This window comes from Coregonus clupeaformis, chromosome 6, assembly GCF_020615455.1.
Source record: "Coregonus clupeaformis isolate EN_2021a chromosome 6, ASM2061545v1, whole genome shotgun sequence".
NCBI classification, from domain to species: Eukaryota; Metazoa; Chordata; class Actinopteri; order Salmoniformes; family Salmonidae; genus Coregonus; species Coregonus clupeaformis.
Genome location: NC_059197.1, coordinates 37,110,211 through 37,132,873, shown reverse-complemented (window position 1 = coordinate 37,132,873; position 22,663 = coordinate 37,110,211). Strand labels below are relative to the sequence as shown.

General features: G+C 45.9%; 1 protein-coding gene across 5 annotated transcripts; it reads left to right on the top strand.

Annotated features, from left to right (window-relative positions):
* Positions 1-4: 4 nt before the first annotated feature.
* LOC121567877 (serine/threonine-protein kinase PAK 1) lies at positions 5-22,276 on the top strand. 5 transcript variants are annotated; one of them, XM_045220353.1, is made up of 15 exons: positions 5-155; positions 6,124-6,172; positions 14,208-14,417; positions 14,726-14,820; positions 16,288-16,435; positions 16,585-16,622; positions 17,219-17,332; positions 17,861-18,077; positions 18,704-18,767; positions 18,883-19,044; positions 20,908-21,025; positions 21,142-21,241; positions 21,465-21,661; positions 21,751-21,888; positions 22,098-22,276. In XM_045220353.1, exons 3-15 carry the CDS (start codon positions 14,231-14,233, stop codon positions 22,182-22,184), a joined length of 1,665 nt encoding a protein of 554 aa, XP_045076288.1. In that variant the 5' UTR covers positions 5-155; positions 6,124-6,172; positions 14,208-14,230; the 3' UTR covers positions 22,185-22,276. The 5 variants fall into 5 exon arrangements, with proteins under 5 accessions (XP_045076288.1, XP_041734160.2, XP_045076283.1 ...); XM_041878226.2 differs by lacking the exon at positions 6,124-6,172; XM_045220348.1 differs by lacking the exon at positions 6,124-6,172 and having other exon boundaries at positions 14,205-14,417.
* The last annotated feature ends 387 nt before the right edge of the window (positions 22,277-22,663 follow it).

Below are 22,663 nucleotides of genomic sequence, written 5' to 3'. Positions count from 1 at the left end.
CAGGGATTGGCAGAGCCTGGGCAGAGCGATAGAAGAAGGGTTTGGCAAATTGGGCAGAAAGAGAAAACTGAAGTGACTTGTGCGAATGCATGTGTGTGAGTGCTGGCAAAGAGAACGGATCGCCATCAATAATTTTTCAAAAGACACGGCGAGAGGTGAGTTTCTCCTATTCCTTTATCCACAGACAGAACCGGGCATGACAGTCTTTTCAGTTGTACCTTCCTTTACCGGTACATTACAGGACTGTTACCGCCAGACAGACAAGAGGAGCGTGCTCACGGCGCAACACTGTACGGCAAGGGACCGTACATACAGTAGCTATATCAGTGGTTGGACTTAGGGCCGCGACGCAGATTTATCGTTACACCGATTTTGTCCCTGGAAGAAAGGAACAAGGTGCTTTATGTGTGTGGTGGTGTTGAGCAGTGGTGGAGCTCCAGACATTATTTGTGTGTGTGTGTGTGTGTGTGTGTGTGTGTGTGTGTGTGTGTGTGTGTGTGTGTGTGTGTGTGTGTGGACCAGTTGTCTGTCGCTTCAGGGTCGACCGGTATGAATGAAACATTTGGGAATATACAGTTATCATTTGAATTAAATAAACTCCGTGTGATGGTCGCCTGAATGAAAATGTCATGGATAACATTTTCTGATCTCATGTATAGTCTAGGCTAGATATTACAGAGTATATACCTTTTAATACAGACATGTTCATTTATTTAATGTCTTTAGGAGAAAGATGTGAAACTAATCATTATGCGTCATAGACAGAGAGAGGGGAGGGGGTCCTTGCGATCCTTCTGGTGTCCCTACCCCATTGAAGTTGACATTTGAAATGGTTAGGGTTGGGTAAGGGGTATGGTAAAGGTAGGGGTTAAGATGAGGGTTTAGGGTAGGTACGTCCCAAGGATCCCGGATAGCACTAACTGGGGAGCGAGACAGACCGACAGACAGACAGACAGAAACACACACATACAGAGACACAGCCACACACACAGACAGAGAATAGAGAGACAGAGAGGGTAGAAAAGAGCGAGTGAGGGAGAGACCGACAGACAGAAAGAGAAAAAGACAGGAAGAAATAGAGAGAGAAGGGGTAGGCTAGATAAGCGTGGCTGTAGCTGTCTGATTAGTGACACAGTGCTCCACAGCCTTCACTCAGTCTGACTTGGCACTTTTGAATAAATGACACATCAGGAATAACAAGCTAACAAAGAAAACTAGGCTAATCTGGGTTGGGGAAACAACACAGTTTACGTCCCAAATGGCACCCTTTTTCCTATGTTGGGGGCTCTGGTCAAAGGTAGTGCACTATATAGGGAATAGTGTTCTATTTGGGATCTAGCCCCATCTTAGTGTCGTCTCTATCAGCACTGGTCTTGTCTCCGTTCTGTTAATGAGACTGAGTCAACATTGACCTTCATGCCCCATAAAAGTTTAATGGCATCAATATGTAGAGGAATAAGTGAGATGTGATTGGCTGACTGGACACCTGTCTGTCTGCATGGGAGGAAAGGGGGTGGGCGCATGTTATGTACAAGTGTAAAAACAGTGTAATAATATTATGATTAGCCTATTCAATGTGATATGAAGAGACGTTGTAGGATGTGGGGGTGTGAAGGGGGTAAGAAAAAGTGTGTGTGGTCTTTCTGGCTGCCTTGTCTCTCACCTGGCACCAGCCAGGTATTTATACCCTGCAGACTGTTTAGGGTTGGACACTTTAGCCAGTCCAAGGTTTAATCATGTCTGCAAGGTGTGTGTGTGTGTGTGTGTGTTTGCTCTCTCTATTTACACTCTCACACACACACACACACACACACACACACACACACACACACACACACACACACACACACACAGAGGGAGTGATTATTTCTGTTAAACAAAATCTACCCTGTGCTCTCTCCTTCTAGTGTAGTACTGTAGAGAACAGAATGCTGGCATCAGAGCTAACCTGTCCACTGAAGGAATACTAATACTATCAACTATAAATCTGTCTGTCTGTCTGTCTGTCTGTCTGTCTGTCTGTCTGTCTGTCTGTCTGTCTGTCTGTCTGTCTGTGTCTGTCTGTCTGTCTGTCTGTCTGTCTCTCTCTCACTGTCTGTCTGTCTGTCTGTGTCTTTCTCTCTCTCACTGTCTGTCTGTGTCTCCCCACTCTCTTTTTCCCTCTACACACACACACAGACACACACATAGACATATACACACACACACATACACATAGACATACACACACACACACACACACACACATACACACCCACCCAGTGACTGGTAGTGCTGCATTAGCACTAATCACTGATTTAAATCACCTTTAAATTCACATCCTGCTGCTGACCATATGGACCTGTAGTTAAGTCCTCTCGCGCTCTCTCTTTCTCTCTTTTTTTCTCACTTAGAGTGTGAATGTGTGAACAGCTGCAGTAAATCTCACCACCTCTCTATATGTGGTGGTCCTCTGTAGCTCAGCTGGTAGAGCACGGCGCTTGTAACGCCAAGGTAGTGGGTTCGATCCCCGGGACCACCCGTACACCAAAAAAATGTATGCACGCATGACTGTAAGTCGCTTTGGATAAAAGCGTCTGCTAAATGGCATATTATTATTATTATTATTATTATATTAATGTAGCTGTTTTCTCTACCTCAGATGACCTCCATTGATAGCCGTTATCCTCTCAAATACACACACACACACCCTGCTGGTTTGGCATCTGGTCGGCTGGCGGTGTGGTGGCATGTCTGTCTGGAGTCTGAGGAGTATGATAGTTTGGTGTTAAAGGGATAGTTTGGGTGTTAAATAGATAGGTTGTGTTCCCCTGCTCAGACGTTGCTGACTCATGCCAGATCTTACAAGGCCTGGGTAGGTATTTTACGTATCAGCTAACCACATCATATGTTATAGCAATCTGGTGCCTGACTGCACAGTCGATGACGTGGCACGCAACCATTGGTTGATGCATGCAACGTCTGAGCAGGGGAACACAAACTGTATGGAGTAGGATCGTTTGCCGTTAAAGGGATATTTTGGGTGTTAGTTTAGTGTTAAAGGGATAGTGTTTTGTTAAAGGGATAGTTTGGTGGCAAAAAGGTAGTTTGCTACAGTCAGTTAGAATGTGGAAGAAGTCCTTATTTGATCTCTCTTTGGCTATCATGCTAGCTGGATAATTGGTGATCATGCTAGATGGGAATGTGTCTATATCAGGCTAATTGGCAATGAAGCTAACTGGCTATCATGCTAGCTGGCTAACTGGTTAGCTGGCTACACCAATGTGTTGAAAGACTAGCCAGCAGGTTAGTGACAGGCTAAAGGTTTAAGTGCGTCTGAGAGAGTTGCTGGCTATTTTACACCTCTCTGTCTCTCTGTCTCTCTGTCTCTCTGTCTCTCTGTCTCTCTCTCTCTCTCTCTCTCTCTCTCTCTCTCTCTCTCTCTCTCTCTCTCTCTCTCTCTCTCTCTGTGTGTGTGACAGGAGATCTGCTAACAATCACAGACAGCTCTGCAGCTAACAATACTCAGTGAAGACACACATATACACACACGTGTGCATACAATGCATTTATAAAACCATAACAATGCTTGGAGTTTAAATATTTACCAGTTGACTAGTTAAGGGCCTCCTGCTACCATGCTGAACTTTTGTTTTGTTCTCTCTCACTCACACACACACACACACACACACACACACGTCTAGTTATATCATTCGTTTTCTCGGGGGTGGAGCAGCCTGGGCTCCCAGCAGGCTTTGCAACATGCATTATTTATGGTGTTGCCTTGGTGATTGGCTTGGTGGGCGGGGCCAGACAGCTGGTGGGCAGAGACCCTCATACCTGTATGTGTGTGTGTCTGGTCTAGCTCTGTGTTTAATAGTTATCATATGAGGAGTGAGTAGTTCAGTGGTGAGGTCACTGACCAGCCCTCTCCCTGTAGTTTACTCTTGACAGGCACGGAGAGGGGGAGAAGGAGAGAGAGTTTATGTGTGGGGTACTTAGACTAGTCAAAGTGGCTCACAGCTCTCTTTCAATTCTCTCTCTCTCACACACCCTTCCCTTTTTTCTCAGAGAAAAATAAATAGGGAGAGGAAGAGAGAGAAGGAAAGAGGGCAAGGGGTAGAGGGGGTAAAATAGGGATCAGCTTCAAACAGTTTCTTGTGAATAATGGAGCTCCTAGTATTCCTCAGGACAGGCATTGTTCTCATTCTCTCTGCTTCACTCCCTTGCTTTCTACTCCTCTATCCATCTCACCCCCCTTCCCTCCTCAACGTGCATACACACAAATCTTCAGTGGTAAAGGAGAACTCGGTCAGTGTGAGCATCTCTCTAGGCACGGTTAAACGAATGGACAGCAGATGAAAAGGGAGCGATGCAAAGGGAGACAGAAAGAAAGAGAGAAAGAAGATGGATCTTTTTCCTCTTTGTGATTCAAACAATCGCCTGGTGGAACTCATAATGATGTCATGGTGATGGAGTGTCAAGGACGAGAGGAAAAGGGGGAGCCACAACATAATGTTGGGATGCACCCCACCCTAAGAATCTGCTGGCGACTAGATTCCTGTGATATCATCTCTAGGCACCCATGGAGAGCCGGGACACACACACACACACACACACACACACACACACACACACACACACACACACACACACACACACACACAGTGCATTGATGAAAGGTGGGGAAGGCTAGTCATAAACTTGAACCTACACAAACATGCACTAGGATATGCCCTATGAGCACACTAGGAATCTTGACTGTTGTCATCATCAATTCCAAAACACACACACACATAGCCAGGGTGTATGTTAAAATGTATCTAAAAGCCTCCTCAGGTCGACATTTTTAAGATGCCAACACACACTGATTTATCAACACTGGCTGCTGTGTGTTTCTCTTAAGCTGACATTAAGCTCACTTAGAGTTATTAGGAGGACAGACCTCTCACAGTGCCGGGCTCCAAAGCATCTTGGGATTGAAAGCACTTAATGTCCTCCAGTGAAATAAAATAAGTACATCTATTTGACAATCACCTCTTAGTTTCTTCTCTGTCTCTGCTTCCCTCCATCCCTCACTCTCTTTCCACCCACTTAGTTATTGAAGGAATAATCAACAACTGTTTGGACAATATGTGTTAGTCCAGTTCGGTCATGGTAATGATGGTGATGTAGTTGGTCGGTCATGGTGATGATGGTGATATAGTTGGTCGTCATGGTGATCTGCACTGAACAAAAATATAAACGCAACATGTAAAGTGCTGGTCCCATGTTTCATGAGCTGAAATAAAAGATCCCAGATATTTTCCATACGCACAAAAAGCTTATTTCTCTCAAATTTTGTGTACCAATTTGTTTAAATCCTTGTTAGTGAGCATTTCTCCTTTACCAAGATAATCCATCCAACTGACAGGTGTGGCATATCAATAAGATGATTAAACAGCATGATCATTACACAGGTGCACCTTGTGCTGGGGACAATGAAAGGTCACAATGCCACAGATGTCTCAAGTTTTGAGAGAGCGTGAAATTGGCATGCTGACTGCAGGAATGTCCACCAGAGCTGTTGCCAGAGAATTGAATGTTAATTTCTCTACCATAAGCCGCCTCCAACATCGTTTTAGAGAATTTGTCAGTACGTCCAACCGGCCTCACGACCACAGACCTGGTGTATAGCGTCGTGTGGGCAAGCGGTTTGCTGATGTCAACGTTGTGAACAGAGTGCCCCATGGTGCCGGTGGGGTTATGGTATGGGCAGGCATAAACTACAGACAACGAACACAATTGCATTTTATCGATGGCAATTTGAATGCACAGAAATACCATGACGAGATCCTGAGGCCCATTGTGAGGCCCATTTTTTTTTTATGCATCTGTGACCAACAGATGCATATCTGCATTCCCAGTCATGTGAAATCCATAGATTATATTCATATTTCCTTATATGAACTGTAAAATTGTTGAAATTGTTGCATGTTGCATTTATATTTTTGTTCAGTATAGTTTGTCGGTCATGGTGATGATGGTGGGGTGGTTGGTTGTCATGGTGATGTTGTTGGTCGTGATGATGGTGATGTAGTCGGTCGGTCATGGTTGAGAGAGGGTTGTTGATTTTCTCTGTTTGGCTTCATTTCCTGCTCTTAGGCTTGAGAGAACATGCAGTATCATAGACCAGCTGGTACACACACACAAGGTATGTCTCTTGGAATCAATTGTCATCCGTTCTGCATGGTGGAGTGCCTGTAGTGAGACGAGGTGACGTGTGTGAGAGAGCGAGGGGGGAGGGAAAGAGAAGGAGAGAGAGCAAGAGCTCTCGGGTTTTGTTCTGTGTGAGTTGGGTAATTTGAATTGTGTGTGTATGTGAATAGAGTGTCTTCCTGACACTGTCCATCCATCAACACTGTAACCCCAGGCAACCAGAGGGGGCAGGACAGTGCGCTATGGCAGGACCATAACCTATTTTTTTTCTCTCTATACCTTCTCACTCACCTCTCTCAACATCTCGCTGTCTCTAACTGCATGTCCAGTTCAGGCTTGGCTTGTTTCTCACTCATGCGAAAAAGTACCCCCCCCCCCCCCCCCCAGCCAGCCAGCAGGTGCTATGCTGCTCTCTCTCTCGCTCTCTCTCTCTCTCTAATTGTGTGTTTGGCCGTGTCCTCTCTGCCATCTGCTTGGGCCTGTTGTGGGACTCCTGGGAGTGGGAGTTTCAAATAATAAGCATTCTGTCCTCATACATATTATTCATACAGTCATTATAATAATGATAATAATTTATTTGTATAGCGCTTTTCAATAGAAGTAACAAAGTGCTTTTCATCATAAAATAATAAAATAAAAGTACTAACAAAGAAACAAAGACAGGAGGAAGGAGAATGGAAAAAAAGAAAGCTAATTAAAAGCATATATTGAAGTCATACAATAAAAGCATCTTTATAAACGTGTGTTTTCAGCAGGGATTTAAAAAGAGGCACTGAATCTGCAAGCCTGATCTCCTCTGGCAGACCATTCCAAAGTCTAGGGGCCCTAATGGCAAATGCCTGGTCTCCTTTAATTTTCAACCTAGACTTTGGAATGGTCAACAGTGCCCTGCCAGAGGATCTCAGGCTGATATATAGGATGGGGGCTAAACCGAGCCTAGCCTTAAACGTGATTAATAAAGTGTTAAAATCTCAAATCAAATCAAATTGTATTTGTCACATGCGCCAAATACAACACCTTACCGTGAAACGCTTACTTACAAGCCCTTAACCAACAATGCAGTTTTAAAGAGTTAAGAAAAATATTTACTAAATAAACTAAAAAAAGAAAAGAGCAACAATAAAATAACAATAACGAGGCTATATACAGGGGTTACCGGTACCGAGTCAATGTGTGGGGGTACAGGTTAGTCGAGGTAATTGAGGTAATATGTACACCACCGTTCAAATGTTTGGGGTCACTTAGAAATGTTCTTGTTTTCCATGAAAACATACATGAAATGAGTTTGAATAGGAAATATAGCAAAATGCATAGGAAATGTAGTCATTGAGAAATAATGATTTTTAATAGAAATAATAATTGTGTCCTTCAAACTTTGCTTTCATCAAAGAATCCTCCATTTGCAGCAATTACAGCCTTGCAGACCTTTGGCATTCTAGTTGTCAATTTGTTGAGGTAATCTGAAGAGATTTCACCCCATGCTTCCTGAAGCACCTCCCACAACTTGGATTGGCTTGATGGGCACTTCTTACGTACCATACGGTCAAGCTGCTCCCACAACAGCTCAATAATGTTGAGATCCGGTGACTGTGCTGGCTACTCCATTATAGACAGAATACCAGCTGACTGCTTCTTCCCTAAATAGTTATTGCATAGTTTGAAGCTGTGATTTGGATCATTGTCCTGTTGTAGGAGGAAATTGGCTCCAATCAAGCGCCGTTCACAGGGTATGGCATGGCGTTGCAAAATGGAGTGATAGCCTTCCTTCTTCAAGATCCCTTTTACCCTGTACAAATCTCCCACTTTACCACCACCAAAGCACCCCCAGACCATCACATTGCGTCCACCATGCTTGACAGATGGCATCAAGCACTCCTCCACCATCTTTTCATTTGGTCTGCGTCTCACAAATGTTCTTCTTTGTGATCCGAACTCCTCAAACTTCGATTCGTCTGTCCATAACACTTTTTTCCAATCTTCCTCTGTCCAGTGTCTGTGTTCTTTTGCCCATCTTAATCTTTTCTTTTTATTGGCCAGTCTGAGATATGTCTTTTTCTTTGCAAATCTGCCTAGAAGGTCAGCATGCCGGAGTCGCCTCCTTCACTGTTGATGTTGAGACTGGTGTTTTGCGGGTACTATTTAATGAAGCTGCCAGTTGAGGACCTGTGAGGCGTCTGTTTCTCAAACTAGACACTCTAATGTATTTGTCCTCTTGCTCAGTTGTGCACTGGGGCCTCCCACTCCTCTTTCTATTCTGGTTAGAGCCAGTTTGCGCTGTTCTGTGAAGGGAGTAGTACACAGCGTTGTACAAGATCTTCAGTTTCTTGGCAATTTCTCGCATGGAATAGCCTTCATTTCTCAGAACAAGAATAGACTGAACTTTCAGAAGAAAGTTATTTGTTTCTGGCCATTTTGATCCTGTAATGGAACCCACAATTGCTGATGCTCCAGATACTCAACTAGTCTCAAAAAGGCCAGTTTGATTGCTTCTTTAAACAGCACAACAGTTTTCAGCTGTGCTAACATAATTGCAAAAGGGTTTTCTAATGATCAATTAGCCTTTTAAAATTATAAACTTGGATTAGCAAACACAACGTGCCATTGGAACACAGGACTGTTGGTTGCTGATAATGGGCCTATGTAGATATTCCATTACAAGCCATTTACAACATTAACAATGTCTACACTGTATTTCTGGTCAATTTGATGTTATTTTAATGGACAAAATAATTACTTTTCTATCGAAAACGAGGAAATGTCTAAGTGACCCCAAACTTTTGAACGGTAGTGTACATGTAGGTAGGGGTAAAGTGACTATGCATAGATAATAAACAGCGAGTAGCAGCAGCGTAAAAAAAAAAGGTTGGGGGGTCAATTTGGACCTAGACTTGGCGCTCCGGTACAGCTTGCCGTGCGGTAGCAGAGAGAACAGTCTATGACTAGGGTGTCTGGAGTCTTTTTTTTAGGGCCTTCCTCTGACACCGCCTGGTATAGAGGTCCTGGATGGCAGGAAGCTTGGCCCCAGTGATGTACTAGGTCGTACGCACTACCCTCTGTAGCGCCTTGCGGTCGGAGGCCGAGCAGTTGCCATACCAGACAGTGATGCAACCAGTCAGGATGGTGCAGCTGTATAACTCTTTGAGGATCTGAGGACCCATGCCAAATCTTTTTAGTCTACTGAGGGGGAATGGGCGTTGTCGTGCCCTCTTCACGACTGTCTTGGTGTGTTTGGACCATGATAGTTTGTTGGTGATGTGGACACCAAGGAACTTGAAGCTCTCAACCTGCTCCACTACAGCCCCGTCAATGAGAATGGGGGCGTGCTCGGCCCTCCTTTTCCTGTAGTCCACAATCATCTCCTTTGTCTTGATCACGTTGAGGGAGAGGTTGTTGTCCTGGCACCACACTTCCAGGTCTCTGACCTCCTCCCTATAGGCTGTCTCATCGTTGTCGGTGATCAGGCCTACCACCGTTGTGTCGTCTGCAAACTTAATGATGGTGTTGGAGTCGTGCTTGCCCACGCAGTCATGGGTGAACAGGGAGTATAGGAGGGGACTAAGTACGCTCCCCTGAGGGGCCCCTGTGTTGAGGATCAGCGTGGCAGATGTGTTGTTGCCTACCCTTACCACCTGGGGGCGGCCCGTCAGGAAGTCCAGGATCCAGTCAGTTGCAGAGGGAGGTGTTTAGTCCCAGGGTCCTTAGCTTAGTGATGAGCTTTGAGGGCATTATGGTGTTGAACGCTGAGCTGTAGTCAATTAACAACATTCTCACGTAGGTGTTCCTTTTGTCCAGGTCGGAAAGGGCGGTGTTGAGTGCAATAGAGATTGCATAATCTGTGGATCTGTTGGGGCGGTGTGCAAAATGGAGAGGGTCTAGGGTTTCTAGGATGATGGTGTTGATGTGAGCCATGACCAGCCTTTCAAAGCACATCATGGCTACAGATGTGAGTGCTACGGGTCGGTAGTCATTTAGGAAGGTTACCTTGGTGTTCTTGGGCACAGGGACTATGGTGGTCTGCTTGAAACATGTAGGTATTACAGACTCGGCCAGGGACAGGTTGAAAAATGTCAGTGAAGACACTTGCCAGTTGGTCAGAGCATGCTCGGAGTACACGTCCTGGTAATCCGTCTGGCCCTGCAGCCTTGTGAATGTTGACCTGTTTAAAGATCTTACTCACATCGGCTATGGTGAGCGTGATCACACAGTCGTCCGGAACAGCTGGTGCTCTCATGCATGCTTCAGTGTTGCTTGCCTCGAAGCGCGCATAGAAGTCGTTTAGCTCGTCTGGTAGGATTGTGTCACTGGGCAGCTCGCAGCAGGGCTTCCCTTTGTAGTACGTAATAGTTTGCAAACCCTGCCACATCCAACGAGCATCAGAGCTGGTGTAGTACGATTCAATCTTAGTCCTGTATTTACGCTTTGCCTGTTTGATGGTTCGTCTGAGGGCATAGCGGGATTTCTTGTAAGCGTCCGGGTTAGAGTCCCGCTCCTTGAAAGCGGCAGCTCTACCCTTTTAGCTCAGTGCGGATGTTGCATGTATTCCATGGCTTCTGGTTGGGGTATGTACGTACGGTCACTGTGGGGACAACGTACTGATGTGGTATACTCCTCAATGCCATCGGATGAGTCCTGGAACATATTCCAGTCTGCTAGCAAAACAGTCCTGTAGCTTAGCATCTGCGTCATCTGACCACTTCCGTATTGAGCGTGTCACTGGTACTTCCTGCTTTAGTGTTTGCTTGTAAGCAGGAATCAGGAGGATATAATTATGGTCAGATTTGCCAAATGGAGGGCGAGAGAGAGCTTTGTACGCGTCTCTGTGTGTGGAGTAATGGTGGTCTAGAGTTTATTTTTATTTTTTATGTTTGCACATGTAACATGCTGGTAGAAATTCAGTAAAACGGATTTAAGTTTCCCTGCATTCAAGTCCCCGGCCACTAGGAGCGCCGCCTCTATTCTAAAAGTGACTGGTAGCCAGAGAAGCTGACATGGTTACATTTTCTAGTGCCTGTTAAAAGCTGAGCGAGCAGCAGCATTTTGAACTAACTGTAGACAATGGAGTGATTGATTGACAAAGAGTGTATACAAAGAGTTACAGTAATCTAGGCGTTAGGAAACAAAAGCATGTATAATTTTCTCCAGATCAGTGACTTGAAATAAGACTTGACTTTAGCTATATTTCTTAGATGATAAAAGCATGATTACGTTGTGATTAAGTTGTGATTACATTGATATCTTTTCATGACAATTATGATAATTCCAATCTGTGTTCCACTTTGTTTGAGAATTTAAATAAACCAAGAAGCTAATGTATCAGAGAGAATAGTCTGCTCTCATCTACTTGAAAGACTGAAACCTGGTGTGTGTGTGTGTGTGAGACATTAAAATATGGTAAAATATACATTTGAAGTCTGTCTCTCTCTGCCCTGGGGGCTGGCTCATTAACATGGTGGGACAGGAATACTATTTTATCTCTTTCTTTCCCCCCATCTTTCTCGCTTTCTTGCTTCCTTTCTTTCTTTTTTCTCTTTCTATTGTTCTTTCTTTTGTTAAAAATAATTGTATCTCACACAAACACACACACACACACACACACACACACACACACACACACACACAAAATGATGAGTGAACAGTCGTGTAGGCTCGATCTGTATAGTCATTAGCTCCACCAGGAGGGGGTCTCTGTTTCCTGAACTTCCCAGGGATGGTGAGGTCTTCTGGGCTTGGTGTATAGAGGCCTCCCCTCCCCTGCAGGCTTTGGAGGTTTAGCTAATTCGGATGATCAGCAGGGAGGAACACCAACAGGCTAACCCACTGTAGCTCTCTGTCAGACAACAAAACAATGCGTGTGTGTTTTGTACTTTCTAAAATTAGTCACAAAATAACATAATTTGTCAGACGGGGGTGAGGGGTGAGACAGGGTTGTAATCTGAATCCAACCTTGTTTGATATCTATAGCGTCAGCTCAGTCAGGGGAAAGCACCAGAGATGCATCTCAAGTGGCACCCTATTCCCTACATAGTGTACTACTTTTGACTGGAGCTCTATGGGCCCTGGTCAAAAGTTGTGCACTCTAAAGGGAATAGGGTGCCATTTGGGTCGTAGCTCAGGTTGTACCTTTTATTAGTCACTTTCCCAGAGCTCTTCTGCTCAATGTGTGTGTTGTGGTGTGTGTTAGTAGGGTGATGTGTGATGACAGGGTTGTGTGTGTAAACTGACAGTGGAGTCTGAAATGTGAGACCTCCCTTGTGTCTGCTCGACAGAGGAGGAATTGGGTGGGGTGGGGGGGGTGAGACAGGGGAGGATGTGTTTGATGTCTGTCTGAAGGAGGGAGGGAGGATGGAAAGAAGGGAGGAGGTGACGAAGGTGCTCTAGAATTCCAGAACCCTATGAAGTGTGTGTGTGATCCCACCTTGTGGCCAGCTGCTCTCTTCGTCACCAGAGCTATGTATGTGAAGAGGTGTGTGTGATTGTATAGTGTTTGTGTGACAAATATACTGTAGTTTCACACTTCCATGACATGTGTGTGTGAGCCACAAACCCCACCTCCTACCCCATGACTCGTTCTGACATCACAGGCTGTGACCTCATTATGACTAAAAAGGCAGCAGAGCAGAACTCAAGTCCAAACACTTCGGCACGGAACCTCACACACACATACTCACATTCTTTCACACACACAAACTCTCTCCCCCACACACTGCATGGTATTTGGACTTGGACTAGCTGTTGCAGTTAGAGGAACACTGAGGAGACAGAAGCAGAATCCAAGATCAGAGTTCCAGCCTGACAGACAGACAGATCGAGGTAAGGCCAGACAGAACCTAGCCACTGCTAATGTAACACAGGCGTCACTGTGCCTGCTTAGAAGTATACTGTAGCTTCCTTCATTGTCCCAGTCCTCTTACTGGGCTCCAACAAGTGGTTCGCAAACGAGAGACCGCCCGCCTGATAACGGCTTAGCCAGCTACACCAACGAAAAGCTAGCAAATCAGCGGCACGAAGGGAGACATTTCAAGCTGTTGAGTTACGGTATACGATCTTAACTCTGTTACACTAACCCTGAGGTATGATGAGGTCAGTGTACCAGATGTAAATGTCACATTACTTACCGTGTGGACTGTATGATTCATTCCTGCATTGAGACGACATGAACTCTGTTCTTCTCCTGTAGAATGGATTAAAGTGAGCAAAAATAAGTAAATCTGAGTTTTTTTTGTTTAGTTCACCAACTTTCTACCTTGAATTAGTCCTTTTGGATGTTTTTCCTGGTAAGCTATATATATATATATATATATATATATACACACACACACACACACACACACAGTCAGTCAGTCAGTCAGTCAGTCAGTCAGTCAGTCAGTCAGTCAGTCAGTCAGTCAGTCAGTCAGTCAGTCAGTCAGTCAGTCAGTCAGTCAGTCAGTCAGTCAGTCAGTCAGTCTGTCTTCCCTCCCTTTGGTAGAGTGTGTCCACCAGCGCATTCACTATAGCAGGTTAGCTATGTCAATGACTTCATGTGTGTGCCATTTTTGTGCTACAACCAGTCATTAGCTTCTTCCTTTCTCTCCTCAGTTCAATGCCTCTTATAATGAGTGTGTGAGCAGAGGCAGCAGGGTAGTGTGTGTCTTTCTCTTCCTGGATTGTGACTCAGTGTTTGCAGCGTGCACACACACACTCTGTTTCTGGGAAACTGGCCTGTAAATCATGTGTGTGTTTGCAGATCAAACAGAATGCCAGCTAGTGAACTATGGACTGGTAGCTCTCCTACCTGTGTCCTGTTAGCTGATAGGCTAGTCGACTAATGCTCTCTCAGCTGATGGGCTAGTGGAATAATGTTCTGTCAGCTAATTGGCTAGAGTACTAATGTTCTGTCAGCTGACAGGCTAGTGGACTGGTGTTGTCCTGTCAGCTGATAGGCTAAATGTTTTGTCAGTTGATTGGCTAGTGGACAAATGTCATGTTAGTTGATAGGCTGGTAGACTGGTAATGTTCTGTGACCTAATGTTGATTGGTTGTTCCAGCAGCAGCCGGTGTGTGATTGGTGAAGATGTCTGATAATGGGGACATTGAGGACAAGCCCCCAGCCCCACCCATGAGGAACACCAGCACTCTGATTGGCTCCTGCATCAAAGATCCCGCCCCCCATGGCTCCAAGCCCCTCCCCCCCAACCCAGAGGACAGGAAGAAGAAAGATCGTTCCATCAGGTCCATCCTGACAGGAGGAGGAGACAAGAGTGAGTCCTGTATGTGTGCAACTGTGCAAGACTGTGCGTGTGTGCAACGAAGGGAGGTAACAAGGGGGAATATGACAGACATCCAAATCCCCCAGGATACCTTGCGGTAGCTTGCATGGTTAGCCTTCCCATGAGCCTCGGGGGGTGTCTCTCGAGACTCTGCTGCTGCCTCTAACAATATGCTCCCTCTTTCTCTCCTCTCTCCATTTCTCTCCTAATTTTATCTCTTTCTCTCACTCTCACTCTCTCTCTCTCTCTCTCTCTCTCTCTCTCCCTCTTTATCTCTCTCTCCCCCTTCTCTCTCTCAGCCAACAAGAAGAAGGAGCGTCCGGAGATCTCTCTGCCTTCTGATTTTGAACACACCATCCACGTGGGCTTCGATGCAGTCACTGGAGAGTTCACAGTGAGTCTATGTGCTCTACATCTATGCTCTACTAGGGTCTGTCTATGTGCTCTAGATCTAGGGTCTGTATCTGGAAGTGCTCTAGATCTAGGGTCTGTATCTAGTAGGGTGTTTAACTATGATTCAGCTGATCAACTATGGCCTGTGTAGGACAGTGGAGGCTCCTCATTGGAGGGAATTTCATTAATAAATATATATATTTTTTAGATAAAACTATACTAAATATAATCATGTCACCAAATAATTGATTAAAACACACTATTTTGCAAAGAAGGTCTACAGTAGCCTCAACAGCACTCTGTAGGGTAGCACCATGGTGTAGCCGGAGGACAGCTAGCTTCCGTCCTCCTCTGAGTACATTGACTTCAATACAAAACCTAGGAGGCTCATAGTTCTCACCCCCTTCCATAGATTTACACAGTAATTATGACAACTTCCAGAGGACGTCCTCCAACCAATCAGAGCTGTTGCAGCATGGACTGCCATGTTGTCCATCCAATCAAAGGATCAGAGAATTAATCTAGTACTGAAAGCATAAGCTACAGCTAGCTAGCACTGCAGTGCATAAAATGTGGCGAGTAGTTGACTCAAAGAGAGAGAAAGAAAATAGTTGAACAGTTTTAAACAAAACATTTTTTTTCAGTTTCACTTACTTAGCTAGCAAATGCAGCTAGCTATTTTAGCCTACTGAAACACCCTGCTCAAACAAAGGGATGCTATGTTAGCTAGCTGGCTATGACTATCCAACACAACACTGGAACTCTTCCAAGTCAAGGTAAGCTTTTGGTTTAACTAATTTATTGCCACCGGGGCCCGCCAGTGTACCTGCTTACTGACTATATACACTGTAATGTTACTGCATGATTGTAGCGTGTTTACTAACGTGTTAGTTCTATTAGCTATGTTGACTAGGACGTAACTTTAGCTAATATGGTGACAACGATGTAGGCTGTGTGTAGCGGTTTGGCTTGGAGAAAAAGAAAACAAATTGTCCTCCCTTATCTGAAACGGAGCAGACCGCCACTGGTGTAGGAGTATCTGTTCTCGGGTACTATAACTGAGTTAGAGCAGGAATGACTTTAGCCTGTTTTCTTCACTCTAAAGCTAACTAGTTACAGCACAATACTTCCACTTACTCCTAATATCTCTCTGCTGCATCCCAAATGGCACCCTAATACCTATGTGTGCACTGTATAGGGAATATGGAACCATTTCAGACGCATCCTCTCTATTTCACTATTACCCACCGTCATTGCCTCTTTCTCCCTCTCTGTCTGTCTGTAATAGGGGGAGATCTTAGGCGAATGGAGTGAGTGAGTAGAGGGAGAGAGATGCAGAGGAGAATGAGAGGTAGAGGAATGAGAGAGGCAGAGAGGGGGAGATACTGTAGGATGGAGATATGACCCAGTTCTCTGACCACTGCAGACATGACATCTCTGTCTTGTTACTAACCGTGTGTGTGTGTAGGGCATGCCGGAGCAATGGGCTCGGTTGCTCCAGACCTCTAACATCACTAAGCTGGAACAGAAGAAGAATCCTCAGGCTGTCCTTGACGTTCTCAAATTCTACGACTCCAAGGAGACCAACAACAGCCAGAAATACATGAGCTTTACAGGTACACACACACACACACGCACACAAATGCTCGCACACACTAGCATGTATACGCACACACAAAAACACAAACACACACATTCACATGTAAACACACACACTATTTGTCAGAACTTGATCTCTTCATCCTGTTTTCCTTCTCCTCTACAGACAAGAGTTCAGACAACTACAGCTGTTCCAACACTGCCGTAAGTCTCCTGACACATCTCTGCTTTAGTCCCAAATGGCATCCTATTCCATATATAGTGCACAACTTTTGATCAGGGTCCATCACCACAATTCTGCCCTATGAGCCATGGTCAAAAGTAGTGTACTATATAGGGTGCATTTTGATACGAACATATCTGTTTGTTTACTCAGCTATCAATGTGTGTTTAGGGCATCTGCATTTAGATGAAGAATGGCAAATATGATTGGAGGGATAGAGAGAAACGGGGGATAAACGGAGAGAATGAGAGGATAAGAGATGGTTGAAGAGAGAGCAGAGGAAGACATGGAGAGGTGTGCCGGTCAACAGTCTGTGAGACGCACTCTTCCCTGGCTCTACTTCTCTCTCCCTCTTTCTGCACTGTCTGTGAATCAGGATATTTCCCCCATTTCATTCACGCTCACTATCTGCCTGGCTGTCCTGCAGTCATAGTCAGTCAGGGGGAGAGAGAGGGGGAGAGAGGGGGAGGAAGGTAGGGAGAAGAAAGGGGGAGAAGGAGAGGGAGGGAGGGAAAGGGAGTATTAACAACAGGAAAAGGAAGTGAGCTAACTGGAAGTGATGTCACATCCTCCTCAGAGCTCCAAGGCTGTGTCAGAGACGCCCGCCATAGCAACCGTATCGGAAGACGAGGATGAAGATGAGGCCACGCCCCCTCCTGTTGTCGCTCCCCGACCAGAACACACCAAATCAGTAAGACACACACACACACACATACACACACACATACACTCAGCCCCCTGGCTCCAGACAGGGTAAATAAAGTAACACTCTCCTCGTGCTGCTCCTCACTAACAGACTCAGCATTGTGTGTGTGTGTGTGACGATCATGGGCGGCAGCAGGAGGCTGAATTGAGATACTAAACTCACACTGTCTCTCTGTTCACTCTGTTGTCACAGAAAACACACACACATACACACATACACACACCAGAGAAATCCCGTAGAGAAGTCTGTTCTCTGATTGGCTGTGAGGGGTCTTTTCTTTCGGTCCGAACTGAAGTGGCGTCTCAGACAGGGCTACTGCCATGGCGCCACTGTTGCCACAGTGATTTAGCAGCTCAGCGCACCTGACTGGGACACACAGACACCGTAACATAAGGAACAGGAACTGAGCTATAGCTCAGAAGGCTAACAGTCCTTATCTCTCCGTTCCCTCTCCCTCCCTTTTATCTCCTTCTCTCCTCCTCTCTTTCTCTCCCCCCCTCTCTTTTGCCTCAGATATACACTCGTTCTGTGATAGATCCCCTCCCATCCCCTCCCACCAGAGACGTTGCCACATCGCCTATCTCCCCCCCACCTCCGGAGGGCGCCACCTCTGCCATCACGCCCCCCACTAGCCCCACCCCTAGTCCTGCCCCTGGCCCCTCTGTGCCACGCCCCGCAGACAAAACACGCAAGAAGAAGATGTCTGATGAAGAGATACTGGAGAAACTACGTAAGTAACACACACACAGACACACACACAGGTGGTCTGAAAGTTGCAATAGAAGTGAACTGCGCTGGCTGCTGGTTTCAGATCCCAGGCACCATCTCCTGTCATTGTGCCGTAAGGTACTCTGTAGTGATGAATGGTGTGTATACTCTAATCCACTGGGGAAGGGGTGTGTGTGTGTGTGTGTGTGTGTGTGTGTGTGTGTGTGTATAACTAGTTCAACTATATCATCCTGTGACACTCCATGCCACAGATGTACTCAGGTCTCCCTCTACTGGTAAGAAACAAAACTGTCACTCAGACATATCCTCCCGCCCTCCTGTCCAACCCTGGCATCTGATTGGTCCTCTTCTCTCTCTACCACCCAATCTCCTGGAGTTACCGAGTGATTCTGTGAAATTTCGTATCTGACAGTCTCATCTCCTCCTGTCTACTCAACAAGATGTTCTGTCTGTTACTGTCTCTCTTCTCTCACTCTATCTTTCTCTTGCTCGCTCTCACACTCTCACACTCTCTCTCTCTCTCTCTCTCTCTCTCTCTCTGTGTGTGTGTTTGACTCTTCACTCTGTCTTTCTGTTTCATTTATTAACCTCACTTCTCTCCCTTCTTCCCTACTTCCCTCCTCTCAGGGAGTATAGTCAGTGTGGGAGACCCCAAGAAGAAATACACGCGCTTCGAGAAGATTGGACAGGGGTGAGTCTACACTACACACACACACACACACACACACACACACACACTTCTTAACTTTGAAATGAAAGAAGTCTCTCTCTCCCCTCCTCTCTTTCCTTCTCCCTCCCCCCTCCAGTGCGTCAGGTACAGTATATACAGCCATAGACATCGCTACAGGCCAGGAGGTGGCCATTAAACAGATGAACCTGCAGCAGCAGCCCAAGAAGGAGCTCATCATCAACGAGATACTGGTCATGAGGGAAAACAAGAACCCCAACATTGTTAACTACCTGGACAGGTGAGACACACACCCCAACATTGTTTACTAGACAGGTGAGACACGCATACAAACACACACACACTTTCAGATGTAAACACACACACATTAGTTGTGAGAGCTACAGTGGGGAGAACAAGTATTTGATACACTGCCGATTTTGCAGGTTTTCCTACTTACAAAGCATGTAGAGGTCTGTAATTTTTATCATGGGTACACTTCAACTGTGAGAGACGGAAATCCAGAAAATCACATTGTATGATTTTTAAGTAATTAATTTGCATTTTATTGCATGACATAAGTATTTGATCACCTACCAACCAGTAAGAATTCCGGCTCTCACAGACCTGTTCGTTTTTCTTTAAGAAGCCCTCCTGTTCTCCACTCATTACCTGTATTAACCGCACCTGTTTGAACTTGTTACCTGTATACAAGACACCTTTCCACACACTCAATCAAACAGACTCCAACCTCTCCACACTGGCCAAGACCAGAGAGCTGTGTAAGGACATCAGGGATAAAATTGTAGACCTGCACAAGGCTAGGATGGGCTACAGGACAATAGGCAAGCAGCTTGATGAGAAGGCAACAACTGTTGGCGCAATTATTAGAAAATAGAAGAAGTTCAAGATGACGGTCAATCACCCTCGGTCTGGGGCTCCATGCAAGATCTCACCTCGTGGGGCATCAATGATCATGAGGAAGGTGAGGGATCAGCCCAGAACTACACGGCAGGACCTGGTCAATGACCTGAAGAGAGCTGGGACCACAGTCTCAAAGAAAACCATTAGTAACATACTACGCCGTCATGGATTAAAATCCTGCAGCGCACGCAAGGTCCCCCTGCTCAAGCCAGCGCATGTCCAGGCCCCTCTGAAGTTTGCCAATGACCATCTGGATGATCCAGAGGAGGAATGGGAGAAGGTCATGTGGTCTGATGAGACAAAAATAGAGCTTTTGGTCTAAACTCCACTCGCCGTGTTTGGAGGAAGAAGAAGGATGAGTACAACCCAAAGAACACCATCCCAACCGTGAAGCATGGAGGTGGAAACATCATTCTTTGGGGATGCTTTTCTGCAAAGGGGACAGGACGACTGCACCGTATTGAGGGGAGGATGGATGGGGCCATGTATCGCGAGATCTTGGCCAACAACCTCCTTCCCTCAGTAAGAGCATTGAAGATGGGTCGTGGCTGGGTCTTCCAGCATGACAACAACCCCGAAACACACAGCCAGGGCAACTAAGGAGTGGCTCCATAAGAAGCATCTCAAGGTCCTGGAGTGGCCTAGCCAGTCTCCAGACCTGAACCCAATAGAACATCTTTGGAGGGAGCTGAAGGTCCGTATTGCCCAGTGACAGCCCCGAAACCTGAAGGATCTGGAGAAGGTCTGTATGGAGGAGTGGGCCAAAATCCCTGCTGCAATGTGTGCAAACCTGGTCAAGACCTACAGGAAACGTATGATCTCTGTAATTGCAAACAAAGGTTTCTGTACCAAATATTAAGTTCTGTTTTTTTGATGTATCAAATACTTATGTCATGCAATAAAATGCAAATTAATTACTTAAAAATCATTCAATGTGATTTTCTGGATTTTTGTTTTAGATTCCGTCTCTCACAGTTGAAGTGTACCTATGATAAAAATTACAGACCTCTACATGCTTTGTAAGTAGGAAAACCTGCAAAATCGGCAGTGTATCAAATACTTGTTCTCCTCACTGTAGATATCTTCATCTTGTCTTTCGGCTCCTTCTTTTTCACACACAGACACAACCTAACCGTCCCTCACACCCTCTCATATCTTCCCCTTACCATTGAGGAACTGGTACAGTGGTGATATTTGATGTTACCATGGTAACATGGGTGTGGTTGTTGTGTTTATGTAGTTACCTGGTGGGAGAGGAGCTGTGGGTGGTGATGGAGTATCTGGCTGGAGGTTCTCTGACTGACGTCGTCACTGAAACCTGTATGGACGAGGCTCAGATCGCTGCTGTGTGTCGGGAGGTCAGTGCTGCTGCGTGTGTGTGTGTGTGTGTGTACCTGGCTTGTCGGCCTGCTTGCTAATTCAGAAAGTGATGCCTTGAGCACTTTTGTACATCTCTCTCTCTCTCGCTCTCCAGTGTCTGCAGGCCTTGGAGTTCCTCCATTCTAACCAGGTGATCCATCGCGATATCAAGAGTGACAACATCCTTCTGGGAATGGACGGATCAGTGAAACTCAGTATGTAACACACACACACTTGGGGTTGGAGATGTAACACACACACACTTGGGGTTGGAGATGGGGGCATTAATGGGCAGTGTCTCCATTTGACCAGCAGAGGGAGCTCATAGTCTGTGTTCTAATGTAGCACTACCACTGTGCCATTTCATATATTTAGCCTTATATAGTGCATTTGAGTGCAATGTCCTATTCTAACATGTGTTCTCTCTCTCCTCTCTAGCTGACTTTGGGTTCTGTGCCCAGATCACTCCAGAGCAGAGTAAGAGGAGCACCATGGTGGGGACTCCCTATTGGATGGCTCCAGAGGTGGTGACCAGGAAGGCTTACGGTCCTAAAGTTGACATCTGGTCTCTAGGCATCATGGCTATAGAGATGGTGGAGGGAGAACCCCCTTACCTCAATGAGAACCCACTAAGGGTAAGCGAGAGAGAGAGCGAGAGTGTGTGTGCGTGTCCCTGTCTGTGTGTGTCTATAACGGCCCCTGTCTGTCCTGTCATATCTCCTAGGCATTGTATCTGATTGCGACCAACGGGACTCCAGAGCTTCAGAACCCAGAGAAACTGTCCTCAGTCTTCAGAGACTTCCTCACTTGCTGCCTGGAGATGGATGTGGAGAAGAGAGGGAGCGCTAAAGACCTACTACAGGTAGAGAGGGAGGAATAGAGGGAGGAATAGAGGGAGGGAGAGAGGGAGGAATAGAGGGAGGGAGAGAGGGAGGAAGAGCGGGAGGTTGGATAGGGGAAGTGTGTGTGTGGTGCATAAGGTTGGTTTGAGCATCAAACCACATTACTAGTTTTACCAGTAATAAAACTAAACCCATCTCTCCTCTCTTCCTCCTCTTCACTCCTCCACAGCACCAGTTCCTGAAGGTGGCCAAGCCTTTATCCAGTCTGACTCCTCTCATCCTGGCAGCCAAAGAAGCAGCCAAGGCTAACCGCTAACCTGCTAGATGCTAGCACCACAGATCACTCCTTTTCCTCTCTCCTCTCTCTCTCTCTCTCTCTCTCTCTCTCTCTCTCTCTCTCTCTCTCTCTCTCTCTCTCTCTCTCTCTCTCTCTCTCTCTCTCTCTCTCTCTCTCGCTCTCTCTCCCCCCGCTCTCTCTTGCTCTCTCTTCCCCCCTTGGGGCAAACCAGACAGGGGTGTTTCAGGAGGTCCCATCCCCCTCAAACCCTTGACCTATCATGGTGAGTGTGGGAAGGACGCTCTTACTGATGTCATCGCTGGTACAAATACACTCATCGGATTGGAGGAGTGCTCCAGGCCCAAAGACTCATGGGAGTTGTAGTTTCAGCAGGACAGTGGCTGAACTCTCTACGGACAGTGGCTCTGGACTGGATCTGATCTGACCTTTTGAACTGTTTGTTTGTTTATGTCTGAGTTATTTTCATGTGTTGAAAAAGTGCATTTTAGTTTGATATT